This window comes from Chelonoidis abingdonii, chromosome 7 (genome assembly GCF_003597395.2).
Source record: "Chelonoidis abingdonii isolate Lonesome George chromosome 7, CheloAbing_2.0, whole genome shotgun sequence".
NCBI classification, from domain to species: Eukaryota; Metazoa; Chordata; order Testudines; family Testudinidae; genus Chelonoidis; species Chelonoidis abingdonii.
In genome coordinates this window covers 33,708,601-33,729,503 of record NC_133775.1, presented here as the reverse complement: position 1 = coordinate 33,729,503, position 20,903 = coordinate 33,708,601, and the positions used below count along the sequence as shown (strand labels likewise).

Genomic DNA, 20,903 nt, shown 5'->3' with positions numbered 1-20,903 from the left:
TATATATATATATATATATATATATATATATATATATATGTCTGTTTACACTTTAGGATATGTTAATACCATCGTACTATTATGTGAAAAGCTATATAAAAATAATACGAGGATTACAATGCCCTGCAAAACCAAGGCCATTATTAGTTAAGACTATTACAATAGATGCCTATCTCATTGGCACTGTCATAATCCAAATAAATTATGTTCACCCAGATTTCAGTCTTTTGTTTCCTAGTTTAGTAGGAAATGGAAACATCACATAAGAAATGCTCTTAACGTGTTGGGAGGAGGGAGATGAGGAAAGCTGCATATTGTTGGAGGAAATTTTTGCTATGAAATTCTAGCTAGAAAATTTTTTTGCTGGGAAGCTGTGCCAATGTCTTTGAGGAACCCTTGCTCTTGTTTATGGCCAATGACTATTTCGAGACTATTCTGCAGGATTGCAGACCCCCTGCAGACTCCTTTGGAGAAAGTCAAGGATTAGCACCATAAGCTGCTTAATATCCTCCACACATCATCTTCCTTCAAGATTGTACTACTGATCAATGAAGCCCTTCTAGGCTCCACAAAAAGGCTCTGGCAGACCCCAGCGTCCATCCTTCCGACTCGCAAACCTGCCGACAAAAAGTACTGTCTTCCAGCGAAAGATGCTGAATTTCTATTCTTGCATCCTACCCTAAATTCTCTGGTGGTCAATTTGGTGCAAGAGAGAGGCCGTCAATACTAATCCCATGCTAGTCATCCAGACAGAGATTGGAAATTACTAACTTACTTGGACACAAGGCATACTCGTCAGCCATGCTCCAGTTTTGAATATCTATGAGGCTCTGATGGCTAACTACTTAAACTACTCCAAACTGACAGATTTCTGTCACGACTTCCCAGAGGCCAAGAAAAAGCAATTCCAGTCCCTAATATTGGAAGGACACCACCTAGTCCATACAGCTCTACAAGCCTTATTAGACTCTGTATACACTGCTGCCTGATCCATTGCAACTGCTGCGGTCATGAGGCATGCATCATAGCTCTACCTCTCAGATTTTCCTAAAGCGGTACAAACCATTGTGGAAGATTTAACTTTTGAGGGCCAAAAACTATTCTAAGAGCGCACAGACAATTCCCTACACTCCTATAAAGACTCCCTAGCCACCCTCCAAACTCTCGGGATTTACATGCCTGTGCTGAAGAGATGTCCAGGAGAGTACCACCTCCCCCCTTACTCTTGATCACCGCAATATACTCCTCAACGGTACTATGACACCCAGGGCTGAAAACAAAGGCCTCCCTCCAAGTGTAAACAACCTACTCCTCAGGGGGCTACCTCTCACCCCCACCCCACTGAAACAACAATTTTGAAAGGCCCCAAGAAATGTCCCCTTCTTCCAGTCATTCCCACCATCTTTGAGGTCCCACCAGTTTGGTGACTGACAAGCTCTGTTTCTCTCATCATGGAGACTAATCACCTCAGACAGGTAGGTTCTAGAGATAATTAAGGAAGGATACTCCATCCCCTTCATATCTATCCACCCTGCCACCACCCACTCTTTGTCTCTCTTCAGAGAGCCCCTCACAGACCCATTCTAGGGGGAGAAATAAATCATCTTCTGGAACTGAAAGCTATAGAACTGGTCCCTTTCCAACACAGGGGGCAGGGTTTCTACTTCCGTTATTTCCTCATCCAGAAGAAATCTGACAGCTGGTGTCACATCCTGGACCTTCACAATCTAAACAAGTTCGTCAAACTGCAACACTTCAAGATGGCTACCTCTCCACTATTATCCCAGCACTGGAACAGGAGGACAGGTTCTCTGCCCTTTACCTCCAAGACACATACTTCTTATATCCCAATACACTCTGCCCACAGACAATTTTTCCAATTTGTCATGGGCAACAACCACTACCAGTACAAACTACTGCCTTTCAGACTATCAACTGTCCCTTTAGTGTTCTCCAAGGTCCTGGTGGTAGAATCATAGAATATTAGGGTTGGAAGGGACCTCAGGAGGTCATATAGTCCAACTCCCTACTCAAAGCAGGACCAATCCTCAGATTTTTACCCCAGTTCCCCAAATTGGCCCCCTCAGGGATTGAACTCACAACCCTGGGTTAAGCAGGCCAATGCTCAAACCACGCAGCCTACCTAAGGAAACAAGGCATCATCATCTTTCCATACTCGAACAACTGTCTCCTCAAGACCCCCGCTGAGACCGACATTCTCCAAGCAGTCTATAACAATGAATTTGTTTACAAAGCTAGGTCTCCTCATGAACCTAGAAAAGTCCACTTTAATGCCAGTACAACACCTGAAATTCATCAACGCATAATTGGACACCATACAAGCCAGAGCCTTCCTACTGCCTCGCAAATTCTTGGTCCTACTAGATCTGATATCCAGTGTGTGGGGTCTGCCCCTAGATCTCTGCCAGAACGTGCCTCCAACTTCTAGGCCACATGGCAGCAGCCACTTTCATGATCAGGCACGCAAGACTACACATGCGATGTCTTCAGGCACGGCTCCAGTATATCACCCCAACAAACACAGCCTCCACAAACTCTTACCCATGCCAATAAGAGTCAAGGAGTCACTACTTTAGTGGACGCAACCCTGCAATGTCTGTGTTGGAGTTTGTTTCCTCCAACCACCACCGACCACGATTCTAACAACTATCAGAGAAAAACTCAGTTCTCGCTTTTTGTTTGGGTGCAGCAGAATGAGATACTTTATTTTGTTTAGCAGCTACAGCAGGGAGAGAGTGCACTAGGACATAGGGTCTTCCCTTCCTAGACAGGTCTTTCAACAGATAAACAATTACAGCAAGCATTTATACTTTTGTTACAGACAATAATAAGCAACAGCTGCATTTTGTTTATATATAAGTTATTCTAATATTTTGGTTTTTTTTCACTTAAAAAACTCCAGTCTACATTTTGTATTATTTACACAAAATCAAAAAACAATTTCTCACACAGTTCTTTTTCACTCGCCTTTTACAATTCTTGTTTCTACAAAACTCGCATTATTAAAATTACAATTAGCCTAACTCTTACTAACAAAAACTGTCATACATTAAATTCCCCTACAAATCCCTATCAATTTTTTTATACTTCCACACAACCGATGCCTCCCTTATCAGTTGTGTCCCCCAATCGCACAGTGCAGGGCAGATGGTTGTTAACCAAATCGACTCTACACATCAACCTCCTAGAACTACAGGAAATGCCTGACATTTCCTCCCTCTCCTTGAACATCAGAGTCATGACAGACAATCTCGCCTGTATGTTTTACATCAACAGGCAAGGCATAGCATGTTCCCACTCTTTATACTCAGAGGCACTCAAATTGTGGAACTGGTGTATCTAGCACAACATCACCATTTCAGCAGCATACCTCCTTGGATACCAGAACACCACTGCGGAGACACTGAGCCAGTGTTTCTTCCAGGATCATGAGTGGCAACTGAATATGCGAACCCTTCAGCCCATCTACAGTTGATGGGGATGTCCTATCAGATCTTTTTGCTATACCCCAATACACTCATTGCCCTCAGTTCTGTTCCAGAGCAGGACTGGGACATGGATCACTGAGAGATGCATTCTTTTATCGCATAGAGTACACCACTCCTCTGTGCCTTCTCTCCATTTCCCCTCCTGTTCCAGATACTTCACCATATACAGGAGTACCGAGCTCACATCATTCTTATAGCTCCAACATGACAATGACAGGTTTGGTATATTTATCTCCTTCACATGATAGAATGCCAACCAATCTCTCTCTGTCCAACACCACAGCTCCTTTCCCAGGATGTATCCTCCATCCCAATCCACAGATGCTCCCTTCAAAGCCTGGCTCCTCCAGGGTTTGAGGATTCAGAAATAACCTGTTTGGATACTGTGAGATAGTTTTGAGTAGCAGGCGTGACACAATTAGATGCACTTACATTCACAAATGGACTAAATTTCAGTGCTGGTGCACCTCCCACCAAGTTGACACAGCATGTGCTCCGCTAGCATTTATCCTGGACTACATGTTGCACCTTAAGCAATCAGGATTATCCACCAGTTCTATTCGAATACACCATGATCAGCTTCAAAAATGGAACACTACATACGTTGAGGACCACATCCTGAAAGAAATCTTTCCCAAACCCCATTTCTGGCCTTCAAACACCCATCCAACCTCATCAAGCTCATCATCAGAACCAAGCTCCCCACAGTCCACCTGAAAGCAGTGCCAGACCCTGCCAGAACAACAGATGCAAAACCTGTGTACGCATCTCCACAGCTATGATGATCAATATTCCCCCAATACACCTTTTGAGATCAGTTGGTCCTGCACATGAGGGATAGCTCACTGTTTTGAGCATTGGCCTGCTAAACTTAAGGTTGGGAGTTCAATCCTTGAGGGGGCCACTTAGGGATCTGGGGCAAAAAAAATCAAGTACTTGGTCCTGCTAATGAAGGCAGTGGGCTGGCCTCAATGACTTTTCTGGGTCCCTTCCAGCTCTATGCAATAGGTATATCTCTATATATTTTATTTTATTTATCACAATATTTGGTGTACCTGATCCAGTGTATCAAATGCCCCAACAACAGCTGTGTGAGTGAAACCAGCCAATCACTTTGCTCTCAAATGAACTCTCAAAGAAAAATTATAAAAGACAGAAACACCCTATCACATGTGAACAAGCACTTAAGTGATCACTCTCTATCTGACCCCTCAGGCCTCATCATCACAGGAAACCTGCACAACACATTCAAAAGATGAGCCTGAAAACTTTAATTCATATCTCTGCTGGATGCTAAAAATCATGGACTTAACAAAGGCATTGGTTTTATGACTCATTACAATTTTTAAAGCACTCTGCTGCTACTAACCCTCCTTTGTCCTAAAACTGGTGAGGTGTTCAGTGCCATCTTCATTTGAAGCGGTCTCCTACAACATTATTCTGAACAATCTGTCCAACCTTGTATGTAGCTGTGACACTCTGGTTACCATTTCCTGACCTAAATAAGGAAGATCTCTGTGATGCTCAAAAGCTTGTCCCCTCTACAGGACCGGCGCCAGGGTTTCTCGCGCCCTAGGCGCACAGCCATTTCGCTGCCTTCCGCGCTGATCCCGTGGCTCTGGTGGAACTGCCGCAGGCATGCCTGCGGGAGGTCCACCGGAGCCGCGGGAGCAGCCGACCGTCCGCAGGCATGACTGCGGCAGCTCCACCGGAGCCGCAGACCAATGGACCCTCCGCAGGCATGCCTGTGGCAGGTCAACCGGAGCCACCTGCCGCCCCCCCCCCCGGCACAATGCCGCCCCCTCAATAATCCTGGCGCCCTAGGCAATTGCCTAGGCTGCCTAAACGGTAGCGCTGGCCCTGCCCCTCTACCAGCAGAAGTCAATCCAATAAAACATATCTCATCCACCTGCTCTCTCATATCTGAGACCAACGCAGTTACAACAACACTGCAAACTTAAAATGGATACTATTTCATATATATGTAGAAGTTGGTCCAATAAAAGATATTACCTCACCCACTTTGTGCCTCCATTTTAAGTATCAGTTAGTATGAAAGCTACAACCATTGTACTGAAATTGACATTTTTTACAGTCAGTAAATTGTTTTGATAGACAGTAATGTTGAAAATTAAATGCATGATTGTATTAATTTAAAAGGCCATTTTTCCTTTTCCTGCAGGTTTTTCGCCTGGACTAGACACAGTTGGAATTGAAGCAAAATTACAAGGTCAGTGCCTTTTCACCTTTCTGAGTATAACATGTCATTCTGAGCCAGATTCTTCCACCATATCTGAGTAGCTCCATTCATTTCTGTGGAATTACTGATGGAGCAAGATACTATTCAGTGTGATTAAGGTTGGCTGAATCCAGCCTTTTGTGAATTCTTAAAGCAACACTATTACTTTCAAGTATCAGAGGGGTAGCCATGTTAGTCTGAATCTCTGTAAAAATCAACAAAGAGTCCTGTGGCACCTTGTATACTAACAGACGTCTGTTAGTCTATAAGGTGCAACAGGACTCTTCGTCGCTTTTTAGTATTACTTTCATTTAACTTACATGCTGTTCCATATTGTAAATACTGGACTTTCCAAATTGGATTATTTTACAAAAAAAAAGATTTCATAAATACTCCTCTTCCCAGGTTCTTGCCCACATGCACAGGTATACTGCTTCTTGTATATCCTTCTTATAAATCAAACTCTGCATACAGTAAGATTCATTTCATTTTGAATGCTTTTCATTTTCCTTCCTTTTTCTTCATTGATTTGTCATTTGATTTAATTTCTTTTCACATTCCTTCAAAATTTGCTCTCCAGAAATTTAATATCAGATTTCCTCTTTCCACAAAACTTAAAATATCTGCAACTTGCTCAAAAGCAATTTAAAAGCTACATGCTTGATGCACATGGGGCAGCAGTAGTAGAGACTATGTGTGAGGGAACTTCATACTGCCTTGTATTATAGAAAACTTTGCATCAGGCCTCATAACTCCCTGAGGAAGGTGGGAGGAGAATTTAGGAAAGGTCAAGGGCATGGTATTTTGTGGCTAGTGGGAGTGTATCCAGTGAGTTATAGGAAGGCCTTATATGCTATTCTTTCATGTTACCTATATTGGTGACTGTGATTTGACTATGTAGATAGTCTGCCTGGTTTAGACTGAGGATTCCATTCCCCAGGACCATGAGATTTTTCACATGGAGCGAAGCCCTTCAATGCATATTCTGCTCTATTGCTAAAGATTTAGCATTTATTGCTCCATTTATTTATTCTGTTTAGGTATGCCAGGAGAAATCTTACACATCTTGCAAGATTTGTATGCATAAAGTGTTCCACACCTTATTTAGTCATATCTCAAATCTATTTGATTTGTTAGGTCGTCTAAGAATTATTTTGCTATGCTAAAATTGTTCTAAGCTTGGTTATACATTTATTCGTATAGCAAATAGATGAAGCAATGCTATGAAGTAAGATAAGATAATTCAATCAAGCAATTAAGGGACCTTGTATGCTGTATTGTTGTTAAAGCAGACATGTAACATCTGACTTTGCAAATACAAAAAGATCAGTTATATTCTTCAGTTCTCAGGTTTTTATGGAGTAGTCTTTAACTATTACTTAAAGAATTTTTAAGAATACGATTTTGTTATGGCTTGAACATAAAATAATTATTTACTTTAAGGCTCTTTAAATATTAAAATTACTTCTCAATTTATGACAATACCATCAGATTACCCAGATGAAACTCAACAGTTTAGGAGTCAGCCCCTGCCATCTTTAAATGATAAAAACAAATATGGTATGCTTTCTTTCATACTGTCTCCAGTATAAGAAATAGGTATGGTAATAGAACATTACTTGCCAAGATTTTAACCACACAAATCTAGAAATTCAACTTTATTATTCTAACTGATATTCTAACTCAGCTATCTTGCAGTATTTTGTAGTAATGTATATTCTGTTAATTATGTGTATATATATTGTGTGTATGCAATGTGGATGATTTGTGGTTGCTATGGGAACTACAACTTTGAGTTTCTTGACATATTTGCATTGAAAAATCTCAACATTATATTAATGTCATTTTTGCACTTAATTTTCTTGGTTTCGAAAGAGATAAGAACAAAGGAAACAGTTTGATCATCCTCCTTCAAATATCCACTGCTAGTGACTGCATAGGTTTATTTGAGTTTGTAACCATTGAAATAAATGCAGGCACAGTTACTATAATGTACATACATCATTAAAAACTCAATGACACATGCATTTGAATAGCCATGCCTTGTTACATCATTAAAAATTAGAGAAAATATTATGTTGTGTTAGATGATTATTAGTGGACTCTCAGCCTTTTCAGAGCTTAACTTGACATTTTTAACTTCTCACATCTAGTTTATTTCACACTTTCTACAGTTTTAAAGTGAGAGTGGTTGGTTGGTTTTCATTGACTGTATAGTTGAGCCTGAGCCTGCCCCAGTGAATTTAGTAAGAATTTTTGCCACTGATTTCAGTGGGAAAAGGATTGTGTGCTTCGGCCTTCTTTTGAGTTAAATGGAGTTACTCTGGTTTTACACTGTTGTAACTTAGACTATAATCTTTTCCTTAGTATATACAAAAATATTGTATTTTTTTCCTGCATGTTCGAAAGATAAATTTCTCTTTTCAAACTCTGGACAGAATTGTGTTTGAAGAATTTGAACAATTTGTCATCTCTTGATTTGATAAAGATGGATGAAGAATTTAATTTCAAACCTACAGGTAACATTTACTTCATAATATAATTTAGATTATAATATTGAAAACATATTTTAAAAATATTTATATATGGTTTTAAAGATTATTTTTGATATACATTTATCATAAGACATACTAAAGGGCACAGCGATTGAGCAGTGAACAGAAAACCATTCAGGAGAAAGGTTGTCCTCAGGTACATCTGTGTATCTCCAGTGGAGTTCTACAGATGTAGCTGAGGGCAGAATTTGGCCCATAATGAACATACTCAGTATTCTGTTATCTGAGCTGAATTTAATTTAGCAAATGATAGAAGTTGTACTCTTAGGACTATGTACTGATCTGGATCCCTGTGCAAATCCTCCTACAAAATCACTGGAAATTCTGCTGCAGATCAAAAGATGGCCTGGTGACAGTGATCTATGTATAATAGTATGAGGAAAATAAAAATGCAGTTTTGTTGCTTGGAAGAAGCAAGTACTGTACACCTCTGTTTTTAAAAAAATACACTAAATATTTTTAATCTTCATCTGCAGAGACTGGAAAACTAATGGCTTGGTACTATATTGCATTTGATACAGTGAAACAGTTTTCCTCGGTGAATGGAACAGAAACTTTATCTGAACTGGTAATTTAATTTTCCTAAGGAAAATATATGTATACACACACACACATCTGTAAGTTTAAAACAGAATTGAAGACAGTTTATATTGTTTATATTGTTTTCCTTACACCAAAGAATTATGAAGTTCAAGATGTATAAGATGTAGGCAGTATGACTTTTTTGAGGGTTTTAGTCTCTGATCTCTTCCAATTCTCCCATCTTTTACTCTCCTCAGTTAGGTAGCACTGAATCATCTTACCCTTCTGAATGAAGGAATTCCGAAGCAATTCTGATTATATATAACATACTATATTGTCTTGTGCTATTACTTCCATTATATTTTACTGCTAACGGCAATTGCATGAAAACAGGATCTGTTAAACAATGTTAAATTGTTACAGGTCACAATGATATCCGGCTGCATTGAATTTTCAGATGTCAAGTTAAGAATAAATGAGAAGAAAATATTGAACGCTTTGAATAAAGACAAGAACAGGATAACTGTCAGGTACAAAAAATCAATGAATTAATGTTCAGAAAGAAAGTATAATTTTTAGTTAAAGTGAATAGCAAAAAATCAGTATGTTTTATTATACAGGTTTCCAATGGAAGGGAAGATAAAAACAAGAGAAATGAAAGTAAACTGGTAAATATTTTGTCATATCTCATTGGCTTGAAAATAAAAGCCTTGATCCAAACTCCTATTGACTTCATTGTGCACAGGCTCATGCCTTTAGATGCCGAACAATGTTGCTTTTATCTTGAACTTGCCATTGTTTTTCAATGGAGTCTTTAACTCTTGTTTTATTATATTTTGTTTACTAATATTGTTTTATATACTAAGAAATATTTCTTTTTCAGTCTTATTCAGGCTCAATTAGGATGCATTCCTATTCAAGACTTCACTCTGACACAAGATATAGGCAAAATTTTCAGACATGGCTTAAGAGTTACTAAATGTATGTTAAAATTTAATGCATTTTGATATATTTAAAAATAAACTGTATTATATTATTAAATATTTTTTTTCTTTTGTAGGGTTATCTGACTTTCTGGCATCACATAAAAACAATTTTGCTGCATTATTAAACTCTTTGATTTTAGCTAAGTGTTTCAGGTGCAAACTGTGGGAAAACTCTCTGCATGTGTCCAAACAGCTAGAAAAAATTGGTAGGTACAAGAAAGAAACAGTAATTATAATGGTGTGTCAAAGTTCATCATTAACTTCACTGTAAACTTTTAGAAGATCTGTTTTCTGGACTAAATAAGTCTTCCAACTTTTCATTTGCCAGAATTATGGTAGAAGAGACTCTCTTGCAAGGATGATTAGTTGACAGACCAGTACAAATTCTTTCAGAATCAGTAAATTCTTAACTGCATTAGTAACTAGAATGAAAACTTTTTGATCTAGGAATAACAGCAAAAATACACTAGAGAAAACATTTAAGGAACTTTTTCCAGAGATTTAGCAATATCAGATTCATGTTTATAAAGAAAATTAAACTGTCCGTTGTCTTGGCAGAAATAACTGATATTTGAACCTTAATTAATCTTTTTGTAATTTGTGATGTACCCTGCAAAATATTGAATTTCTGCTGCTGTATTGATAATATACACAACCCTGTCCTATAACATTACTGTTTTCCTCAATGGTAGACAGTCTTTTCATTGAAAATTCACACACAGGGCACTTTCAAGGATGACATAATTTTGACAAATGTAATATGTTAATGATGTCTGAGACAGGCTTTAAGATAATGAATTTATTTACCTAACAACAGGAGATTACATACAAAATAAATACAGGACTGACCCTGCTGTAATCTAAACTTGCTGCCTGGGTCTCTGCAGCTGCTTCTTGGTGCTGTGTGGGAGACAGGACTAGTGGTACTGCATAGAGTCCTACAGAATATGTAGCAGCTTCCTGCTACAGTTTAGCTCTTTAGGGCACACCTTCTCTTTTAAAAAAATTCACCATATTCTCTAACTGAACGAAGTCTAACAGTGATTTAACTTAACATTTTTAATGTTATTTTTACAATATCAGCCAATCTAATTAATCTTTTCTGTACAGCACTTTTCTGTATCTGCAGTATTGGGGGTTTTAGGCATGTTTATGTCTTAAACAGTGTGTTCACTCTCTTTGAAAGAGTCTGAAACACGGTTGATCTATTACACTTTTTTGTGCTTCTTGTGATTTTTCACATTGCAACTGTGTTGCTCTATAATTGAGTAGTGCTTAATAAATTGCCTTTTTCCCTTCACTCTACACAGAGTCCACATTCTTCAAATCTGTTTTCTTGTGGGTATCAAGAACTAGATGTTATACTGAATTTCATAAGTTTTAGCCACATCTATTAATTCTGTATTCTTGAACTGTGGTCCATTGCAGTCCTTGAAATTCCATGACATGCAAATACAGACTTAGTGATCACAGTTGAAGCTGTGGTATCCTGAAATATCAGTCTAGAAAGTGGTTAAAATAGTCCATTATGATCAGGTGATCATGCCTGGTGGGCAAACAAATCTATTCCGACTTTGCCTTCAAGTATCGTAGGTTGTTCATGTGGTGTCATGTTTCTTTCCCATTATGTATCTCTGTATTTCAGGCAGGTTCCACACTTGCTTATTATTTCATCCATATCACTGTTTATATGTGGCCAGAATATTACTTCTGCTCTCTCTCTTTTTATTTTATTTTATTTTATTTTTTTAGTCATTCCAAGGAGTTTTTGGTGTGGGACTTAATTCTCATGTACAGTAAGGTTCCTTTACAATGCACTGGGAATGGGAGTAAATGTACTTTTGTAAAGGGGTCCTCATGTAAATGAGAATCAGGTCCATGTTCTTTCCAGTATTTTTCTTCTTATGACTATGGAATTTATTGTTTTTGTACCTTTCATGAGTACTCCCAAAATCAATGAGAGGTTCATTTTTATATAGTGAATATGCATGTGGGGAAGTGTTGACTCCATCCAGTACTTAGAGCATGTATTATTGCTTGTATTGTTTCATCCTTAGCTGTTTCTCTTTCCTGCTAATCTTTTATTTGTGGCGAAAAGGCACGTGGTGCCTTTATCGGGTTCACATGAACTGGTAACTGCTTATTCTAGGTCATCTATTTGGGAGGTAGCAGAGAACATATGCTCTTGACAGTCTGCAGTTACTAGATGATGTCCTGGCCAGAACTACAGGATTAAACTATACTTTTGTACTTTCATGGTCTTTCACACTGCAGTAAAACACCCGCAGCTGGCTCGTGTTGGCTGACTCAGGTTCAGGCTGCAAGGCTAAAAATTGCAGTGTAGATGTTGGGGCTCGGGCTGGAGCAGATCACTAATGCTGGGCTCCGGCCCAAGTACCAACATCTACACTGCAATTTTATAGTCGTGCATATTTTTCTCTTTTGGTTTCTTCTTGTATGTTTTTCTGCTGCTGTCATAGCTGTTACAGCATATTTTATTGACAGCCATTCATTTTCATGCCTCTGTAGCAGTAGAGCTCCCAGGTTCCTTTTGAACGTACTCTTTCAGTGGGTCAAACAATTGCTGAATTAGAGTAATATCAATACTTTCTTCAAATTCTTGAATTTTTTCATGCTCTGGCAGCTAACTCAATTTTTTATCTTTGTGAAGTGAGGTCAGTTATTCTAACTACATAGTTGGATGTGAATTTACTGACATAATTCAACATGCATTGTGGTCTTGGATTTATTTATTTTTATTAAATTTTTGGGTCTCTGTATGTCAGTGTTGCATAAATGTTAGAACTTCAAGCTTTGTGGTCAATTTATCTACTAAATATATGATTTTTTTTTTAATTTTATTTTTTAATTGACACTTGGCCTTATTCAATTTAGGGCTGTTCTAAATGTTTCTTGCATTTTCTAGTACTCTCCACATTTCTCCCTGATGTTCAGCAGAAATACTGCTCCGGGCTATTATATCAGATGACAGTTTCTCCTCACTTCTGGCAGGCAGGATTATTACCAATCACCATGGAAGAGAACAGAGACATTTGCTGAAGTAACAGCAAACTAATAAAGTGCTTGATGTGGACTCTGGGGCTGGAAAAGACAGCCTGCACAAAGTTATCACAAAAGGAGGAGAAGCCTGTCTATTAGGAAGAGAGGCTCTCCCTAAGTCAGACCTGGAAGAGGTGCTTCAATACTTCATTGAGGGATGGGATCTCAACAGGCCCCTTCCTGTACTCTTAACTATGAAGTTCTTGACACAAACAGTGAGTCCTCTTGGCTGCTAAATCTCACCAGGATACTAACCTTTCCTCCCAGAAGTTATCTAAAAAAAGCTTGAGGACTTTTCTAAGTTGCTTATTCTTAGCCTTCTTTCACTGTTCCTAGAAAATTATTTATGATGAATGCCGATACTTTTTCTTCTAGTGCTGGTCTCTATGTGAATTCCACAGGTGGGTATGCATGCGTACCATGCACCCAAGTCCAGAGATTTTAACAAGCTGTATCTGTTGCCTCGCACATGTGCAGTAGGTCTCCTTGTGCTCCCAGGTGAGGGTATAAGAAGTGTGTGGGTCAATGGCCCCCAGTTCCTTGTTATCACTGCATGGCTTGAGGCAGAATCTGTAGTCCTCTCTTTCTTCAGTTTTTCAAGGAACCTGTAAATAAAATTGTAAATAGTTACTCTTCCTAGATTTAGTAAAGTTATAGTTTTAGTGTAGCTTCCTTCCTGACTGGGGATTCCCTCCCCACAATCTGGGACTATGCCCAGAGTTACGGGCTTCAAAAACTGCATCTTCTGCCCTAGATCCTTCTGTGCACTCTATCAGAATTTTCACCAAACTGGACCTCCGGGGTGCTTACAAAGTAGTGCACATCAGAGTAGGAAGTGAATGGAAGACCGCTTTTAAAAACCTCTGTGAGCACTTCGAATATCTAGTAATGCCATTCAGTCTGACCAATGCTTCAGCGACCTTTCAACACTTTGTGAACAATGTATTTAGAGACATCCTGTAGTAGTATGTAGTCATCTTTCTTGATGACACACTTGTATTTTCAGATAATTCTGATCATCATTGTTACCATTTCATTCCATCCTGGAAAAACTATGAAAGTATAGCCTGTTCATGAAATTGGAAAAAGGTACCTTTGATCAGTCCTCCACAGAATTCTTGGGTTGCATCCTTTCCCCAGGTGGACCAACAGAAGTTAAAGGCCATCCACAGCGCGGCAGTGCCCCAGTCCCCCCAGGAGTTACAGCATTGTAGCAGGGTGCTGGTGCAAGGCACCTAATTAGCCCCTGCTCAGCCAGCCCCAATCAAGGGAAATAGATTGGGGCTGGGGAGAAGTCTGGTGCCTGGCCTTTAGAACTAGCTGCACCTGTGGGCCTGATGCTTCAAGGCCTATAAAGGCTGGCTGGCAGCCAGAAGAGAGGGAGATGGCCAGGGGAAGGTCAGTCTCCAGGCTGAGGGCAGACTCTGGGTAGAAGAGGAGATTGTCAGGCCTGCAAGCTCTATAAATAGTATCACTGGTGGTGGGAGAACTTCTGTAATTGAAGCCACGGGTGCTACAGAAAGAGAAGCCTCTCTGTGCTTTGTTGGGGCAGCAGAGGGCCCCAGGAAGAGGGGTGGGCAGAGGACCCTGTTACAAGCATTTTCTGGGCTTCTTAAATTTTTACCAGAATTTCATTCCAGTCTTCTTAGGGCACAGAGACCCCATGACCAACCTCCTCTGCAAGACCATCACATTCATTTGGACACATGAAAGTGACCATGCTTCTGAAGAGCTCAAGGCTGCTTTCACCACCACTCCCATTCTAGCACACTCGGCCCTCGCCCAGGCATTCAGAGTGGAAGCCAGTGCCTCCAGTGTAGCCATTGGGGCCATACTGTCTCAGAGACATGGTCCACAGTAAATGTTGCATCCCTGGGCTTGCTATTCACCCTGCCAAATGGAATTATGATACACTAGATAAGGAAATACACTAAATCAGCCTTTGAAGAGTGGTGCCATAACCTCAAGGAAGCCCAAAACCTAATGCAAGTCTTTTCTGACCTTGAATATCTTTGTGCGGCTCGAGCTTTGAACCAAAGACATCTCGATAAAGGCATTATTCTTCTCTCAGTTTGATTTTTATCACCTCCTATCACCCAGGAACCAGGAATGGGAAAGCCGATGGCATTTCCTGAAAGGGGGAATATTGCCAAGAGAATGAGGAGGTCCCTCCTTTTTTATGCCAAATTCTCATGCAACAGTGCTGATTATGCCTCCACGGGGCAGAGTGCCTTCTTTGCAAATTATGGGTTCCAACCTTGCTTTCACCTGGCTTTTCCAGAAGCCTCCACGAACCCAGCAGCCGGTGACTGAAACCAACAAATTAACCGTATCCAGGAGAAACTTAAGGACCACCTTGAAGATGTGAAAAGGAACTACAAGCAGTATGTGGCTGTTGCCACCAGGAAGGCCCAGCTCTCATGGTGGGTCTACAGGTCTGGCTTGCAGTGAAACACCTCTGTATGAACAGGCCATCCCTCAAACTAGACCATTAGTTCCTCAGACCCTTCCAGATTTGTAAGCAAATCAACCTTGTCACATTCAAATGGCAGTTTCCTCAATCTCTTGAAAGTTATCCAGTTTTCCATGTATCCTTCCTGAAGCATTACACAGAAGGACCCCTTTCTTGATTGGTCCCAACAGCTGCCCCCACCAGTCCAGGTCCAAGGGCATTTAGTTCATGCTATCCTGACTTTAAACTGAAGAGGGGGAGACTGTACTACTTAATCAATTGAGAAGGCTAGGGTCCTGAAGAACACTCCTGGGAACCTGCTGCCCATGTTCATGTCCATGCCCCTGCCCGCTAAAATGGTTTAATCAAGGCCCTGCAGATAAACCAGGCCCAGCACCCGTCTCAAGGAAGGATGCCTCTGAAGAAGGGGATGATATACGGATACAGGAACTAGAACCCAGGTCTTCAGAACGTAAGACAACTGACATTCTCACAGTGCCATCAGGAGGACCTGCAAAGCCATAGTCAGAAGCACTATGGAGGCCCTGAGTGGCAGTAGCCTGCAGCTCTCTGATTGGTCAACCATCCTATTTAACCCTGGTGATTGCCCCAGGAAATTGTCTAGGCAGCCACACAGACTTTGGGCCTGCTGCAGTTCCAGACTCACCTTGTCTCCTGATTTCTGGTCTCCAACTCCAGCCTGACCCTGCTCTTGCCTCCTGACTTTAGCCTGGTAGTACCTCCTATATCCACACTCTGACCCTGATTCCTGCCTCCCAGTTCCAGCCTTGTACTACCTATGTTCTCTGATCCTGGTCTGACTTTGATCATGACTCTTGTATTGAACCCGGCTCCAGTGATTTCCTCTAACCCCTGTTAACTGATTACCCACCCTGATGTGTGGACCCCAGCCCAGCTGTAACCTCTAGACCAGACCACCTGTGCCCTGGTCCCTTACAACACATTTGCTGGACATGCACTAATCCAGGCCTCTGCTGCAGATTCAGCAATGGGATCTGCAGTACTGCAAGTATCTTTGCTGCCTGCTTCCTCACACCCACCTCCAATCTGAGCAAGCTTGCCAGTCATCCACATGTGGAATACACATAGGGACCAGGACTTGAGGAAGAAATGGAGGTTATGTACTGTAACTGGAAATTCTTCGACATGTGTGTTCACTATCTGTAGTGCACTACCCGTCCTCCATCCCCTCTGCTTCAAATCTGATTAGATTCACAGTAAGAAGAGGAACTGAAGGGGCAACAACCTGCACTGTCTCTTATACCCTTGCTTGGGAGAATGAGGAGACCTACTGTACACAGAGCTGTCTCTAGGTATCAGCGTTCCAAGCATGTGCTTGGGGCGGCAGTTTTCAAGCAGTGGCATTCCGGCTTTTTGGGGTGGCATTTTTCAAGGGGCGGCATTCTGGCCTTTTTTTGTTGTTGTTGTTTTTCCTTCGGCGGTGGCATTCCGGCTTTTTTTTTTTTCCTTGGGGCAGCAAAAAATGTGGAGCCAGCACTGACTGCACATGTGTGGGCCAACAGACACTGCTTGTTAAAATCTCGCATTTGGGCATATAGTGTGCAGCATGTGTAACCATGTGTTGAATAGAGATAAGACCACAAATCTCAAAGAACTTCCAGTTACAGTAAGTAACCTCCATTTCTTCCAAGTAGACTTTTCTGTCTGAAGTTATTTGTATTCATTCCAATGAATCCTAATTCCAAGAAGGAATTTCCTGATTTGGAATCTAGTGCTGACTCCCAAACGCCAAAAGAGAGACTGAGGAATTGGGAATACTTGCAGAGGCGTGGTTTTTTGGCAGAATTCCCTGCTAGTTTATCCTTTAGTCCAATAGATCACAGAGACTGTCTGTTCTTCTCCTGATTCTAGTCAGATGTTTTGCTAAATCTTTTCAGAGACTGTATATTCTCCCAGAAGATTGTGGAGACAAGTGGCTCTCCCAAGAGTGGATTTTAGTTATATCTTGCTCAAAAAAAGATAGACTTCACAGGGATTTCTAGCATATGATTAAAGGATCGCTTGGGTAGTCAACAGGAGTCTCTTGGATGAAAACTTATTTTATTTCAGTGCCATGCTGTTTATTCATTTATGTGTTCACATTAGTTATTTACTGACTGTTGGAGTTTTTCCTAAGTAAAGCCTGCAGGAATTAGCCCTTGATCTGCCTTTCTTTGATTCTGTAACTTAATAAAAGACATTGTCATTCTCAAATGTTTTATACTTCATTTTATTGCTTTTATGTTTTGTTTATACTGTTGTATAAATTGAACTAAAGAGTATTAAATTTTCTGACCACCTGAAGAGAAATAAAATTGACTATTGTTGAAAAGAAAACATTGACCACCTATTAAAAAAAATGCTAGATAAAAGACCTCTTGTTAGAATTAGTTATGCTTTATATTTATTTGCCATAATGCAGTTGTTGAAAATAATAATTTGGGATTAGGAATTCCATATAAAAATATTACAACATTTTTCAATTTTTACAGGTGTAACACTATCAAATGCAATGGTAAATGCAGGTCTGACATCGTTTAAAAAAATTGAAGATGCAAATGCAAGGGAGCTTGAATTGGTATTTAAAATTTTTTATGCATATTTATACAAGGAAAATGCTAATGTTTAATACTTAATAAGTTATAGACTCCAGTGTTTTAAGTGGTTTATTCTTGTTCAGTATCACACTAGATTAAAGAAGTATGCAATTATGTGACAGAGGTAGTTGATTCTTTTCCTGAATCTGGTTAAGTTGATGTTTTGCTTCAATTATAAGTTACATCTTAATTTTACTGACATTTTTGTATTACCATATGGGGGAAGAGAGATTCACCCTCGAACTTTCCACTAACTAAAAGAATAATAGCTCAAATTCAGGAATTTCATCATTATCCTTTTAGTAGTGGAAAGTGGTAGAATGAAATCCTGGCCCTGCTGAAGTCAATGGCAAAACTCCCATTGAACATCAGTGAGGCCATCTCACCGCTGGTGCGGAAAGATGTGGGATTAAATTTTGCTGGGTTCCTGATGCACAATTTCTTTGGCATTTCTGGTTCTCAAGTGTGATAGCATCCTCTCCTCACAGTGTGTAAGGGTGCTCTTTCAGATCTCCAAATGTTGTGGGCTTCATTAATACTCTTGTTTTGCATTTGGGAATTTGTTAGATCTTGATTTGCCTTCTCTGCCTGTTCCCCCCTCCCCTCCCCAGTTTCTTGTGTTTCATTATTTAATACATTAAAGTTTAGGACAACATAGTATAGATGCCTAATGTAGGCACTAGAGGCAGCTTTTTGAGGTCTGGCTCTACTCTGGAGAGGAGCAACAGTTTGAAACGTTTCTGGCTTTTTGGTTCGGTTGCTATTCAGGTTACCATTGGAGGTAGGGAGATAGGAATCTTATATTTGGTTTGGGTTTTTTAAATGACTCAGATGGCCTTACTTGGTTCCTTGTCCTTGGTTTTAAATTTCTCTCATATGTAGTTTATTATTATTTTATCATAATATAAAAAGTTGCAAAGTCAAGTACTCCGAAATTAGCAAATGCCAGAATTAAGATTTCCTGTGCAACCTTCATTTGGCTCCCTTTTGTTTATGCATTATGATACAATATTTAATTATATGATCACATATTACTTTCTCCGCAGAGTGCCTGCCACATTAAGTGCGGTGCTGCCTGGCTAAGGTAGGCTAGTCCCTACCTGTTCTGACACCGGTGGCCAACAGCAGGTCTGGCTGCTAGGCAGGGTGGGCCACCGGGCTCTGCGTGTGGCCTGGGCTCCGAGCACCAGCTCTGCACTCCCATTGGCTGGTTCCCAGTCAGTGGGAGCTGAGGGGACTGTGCCTGCGGGTGAGAGCCGCGTGGAGCCACTTGTGCGCCTCCACCTAGGAGCCAGACCTGCTGGTGGCCACTTTCGGGTTGCAGCGTGGTCTGTGATGCCAGGACAGGTGCAGGAAGCCTGCCTTAGCACCGCGCTGACCGGGAACCACCTGAGGTAACCCCGTGCCCCAATCTCCTACCCCAGCTCTGAGACACCCCCCCCAAACCTGGAGCCTCTTCCTGCACCCCAAACTCCTCATCCCTGGCCCCAGCCCAGAGCCTGAACCCCCAGCTCAGAGCCCTGATCCCCTCCTTCACCCCAAACTCCTGCCCCAGCCCAGAGCCCCCTCCCACACCCCAAACCTCTCATCCCCAGCTCCGTTGAGTGACGGGCATCAACGGTTTTCTTCAACTGGGTCACCAGAAAAAAGTTTGAAAACCACTATTCTAGACGATACTCTCCACTGCGCAGCCCTGATTCGGTCCAGAGGAAGTCCATCCTGTGCACTGAATGAGGCGGGGTCTCAAGGGAAAGATATGTGGTCATGTAATCCAAGACCATATCGTGAACCATATGCACCAAAGTGCCAAATTAAGATTGCAAAAGCTAACTTTTTGTTTGCTTGACTTTGCAGCCTTTTTGTTCTTTTAACATAGTTTTTGTGTGTAATTTCTTAGATTTTTAAAAAAGTAAATCGAAAAAACAAATACCGTCACGTGTCTTCATATTGACATCCAAATGGTTCATCAGCAGAGTTAGAACCTCTAGATCCCCAGCACTGGCCTCTGCCACTGAAGCCAACAGAGTAAATGATAACAAGAGTAGGTTATCATCTGCTATGTGGACCAGCACTAGAGGGGGATAACACACATTTTATCAGTATTTCATAGATATTTGCTCTCTTCCATTCTCCTTGCGTATTCAGTCCCAGTCTCCACACGTCAGGCTTCTTGTCCCAGTCTCCTTGCTCAGCCAGTCCCTGCCTCCCCTCCCTCCAGCTTTTAGTCCCAGGCTCCAATTAGTCCAGTGCTTCCCCCCAGATCCCAGTGTCAACCCACAACTCTTAGTCACAGTTTATCTCTTCCCTTCCCCCACTTGCAGTTTCAGTGTCACCAATGTCACAATCTACTCCTTCCTTCCCCTGGTCTGGCTCTTGTTTTTCACATTTAGGTCAGCAGTTCCTCTCCCATCTGCCTGGGCTTAGCACTCCTTGCGTTGCCCCATGGAGCAAATCTATGCTTTCAGTTTTGGTATCTGACCCCGCCCCCCCCGCCCGGCCCTAGCCCATAGCAGACAGAAGCAGCAATTACAGAGAAAGTCTTGTTTCATGCCTGTATTCCTGTGTTCAGGCATACTCTGTTGCTCTTTGGGCATGGTGCATGCCTAGTTTGGACAGCACTAGGAGCTGCGAGATGGAGGCTGCATGCTCATTGAGGATGGACTATTCAGAGATTTTTAGCTACTAAACTTTAAGAAGTCTCTCTTGAGCTTGTGAGAACTGAGATTTTTCAAAGGTTTATAATTTGGCCAAGTGTGGGTAGGTTTTCACATGAACAGCAAAATGCACATTCCTAACACAAAGGCCACTCTTGCCAAATGTCAGTTCCCAGCTCCAAAGTCTGGGAGTGATACAGCTTCTCAAAGAAAAAGTCACCAGAATTCTTTTGATGTTGCAAAACAGTGCTTTTTTCCCTAACCTCATTTTTCGAAGAAACTGAACTGTTTTAGCTGAAACATTCATC

General features: G+C 41.1%; 1 protein-coding gene across 1 annotated transcript in view; it reads left to right on the top strand.

Moving 5' to 3' along the window:
• The window catches only part of LOC116820512 (putative ATP-dependent DNA helicase HFM1), an 83,627-nt gene that overhangs the window by 56,294 nt on the left and 6,430 nt on the right, over positions 1-20,903 (top strand). The window contains exons 18-25 of the mRNA XM_075067786.1: positions 5,692-5,739; positions 8,187-8,267; positions 8,780-8,871; positions 9,249-9,355; positions 9,446-9,493; positions 9,709-9,806; positions 9,886-10,017; positions 17,837-17,922. Coding sequence (XP_074923887.1) covers positions 5,692-5,739; positions 8,187-8,267; positions 8,780-8,871; positions 9,249-9,355; positions 9,446-9,493; positions 9,709-9,806; positions 9,886-10,017; positions 17,837-17,922 — 692 coding nt within the window. The remainder of the gene's footprint in view (positions 1-5,691; positions 5,740-8,186; positions 8,268-8,779; positions 8,872-9,248; positions 9,356-9,445; positions 9,494-9,708; positions 9,807-9,885; positions 10,018-17,836; positions 17,923-20,903) is intronic.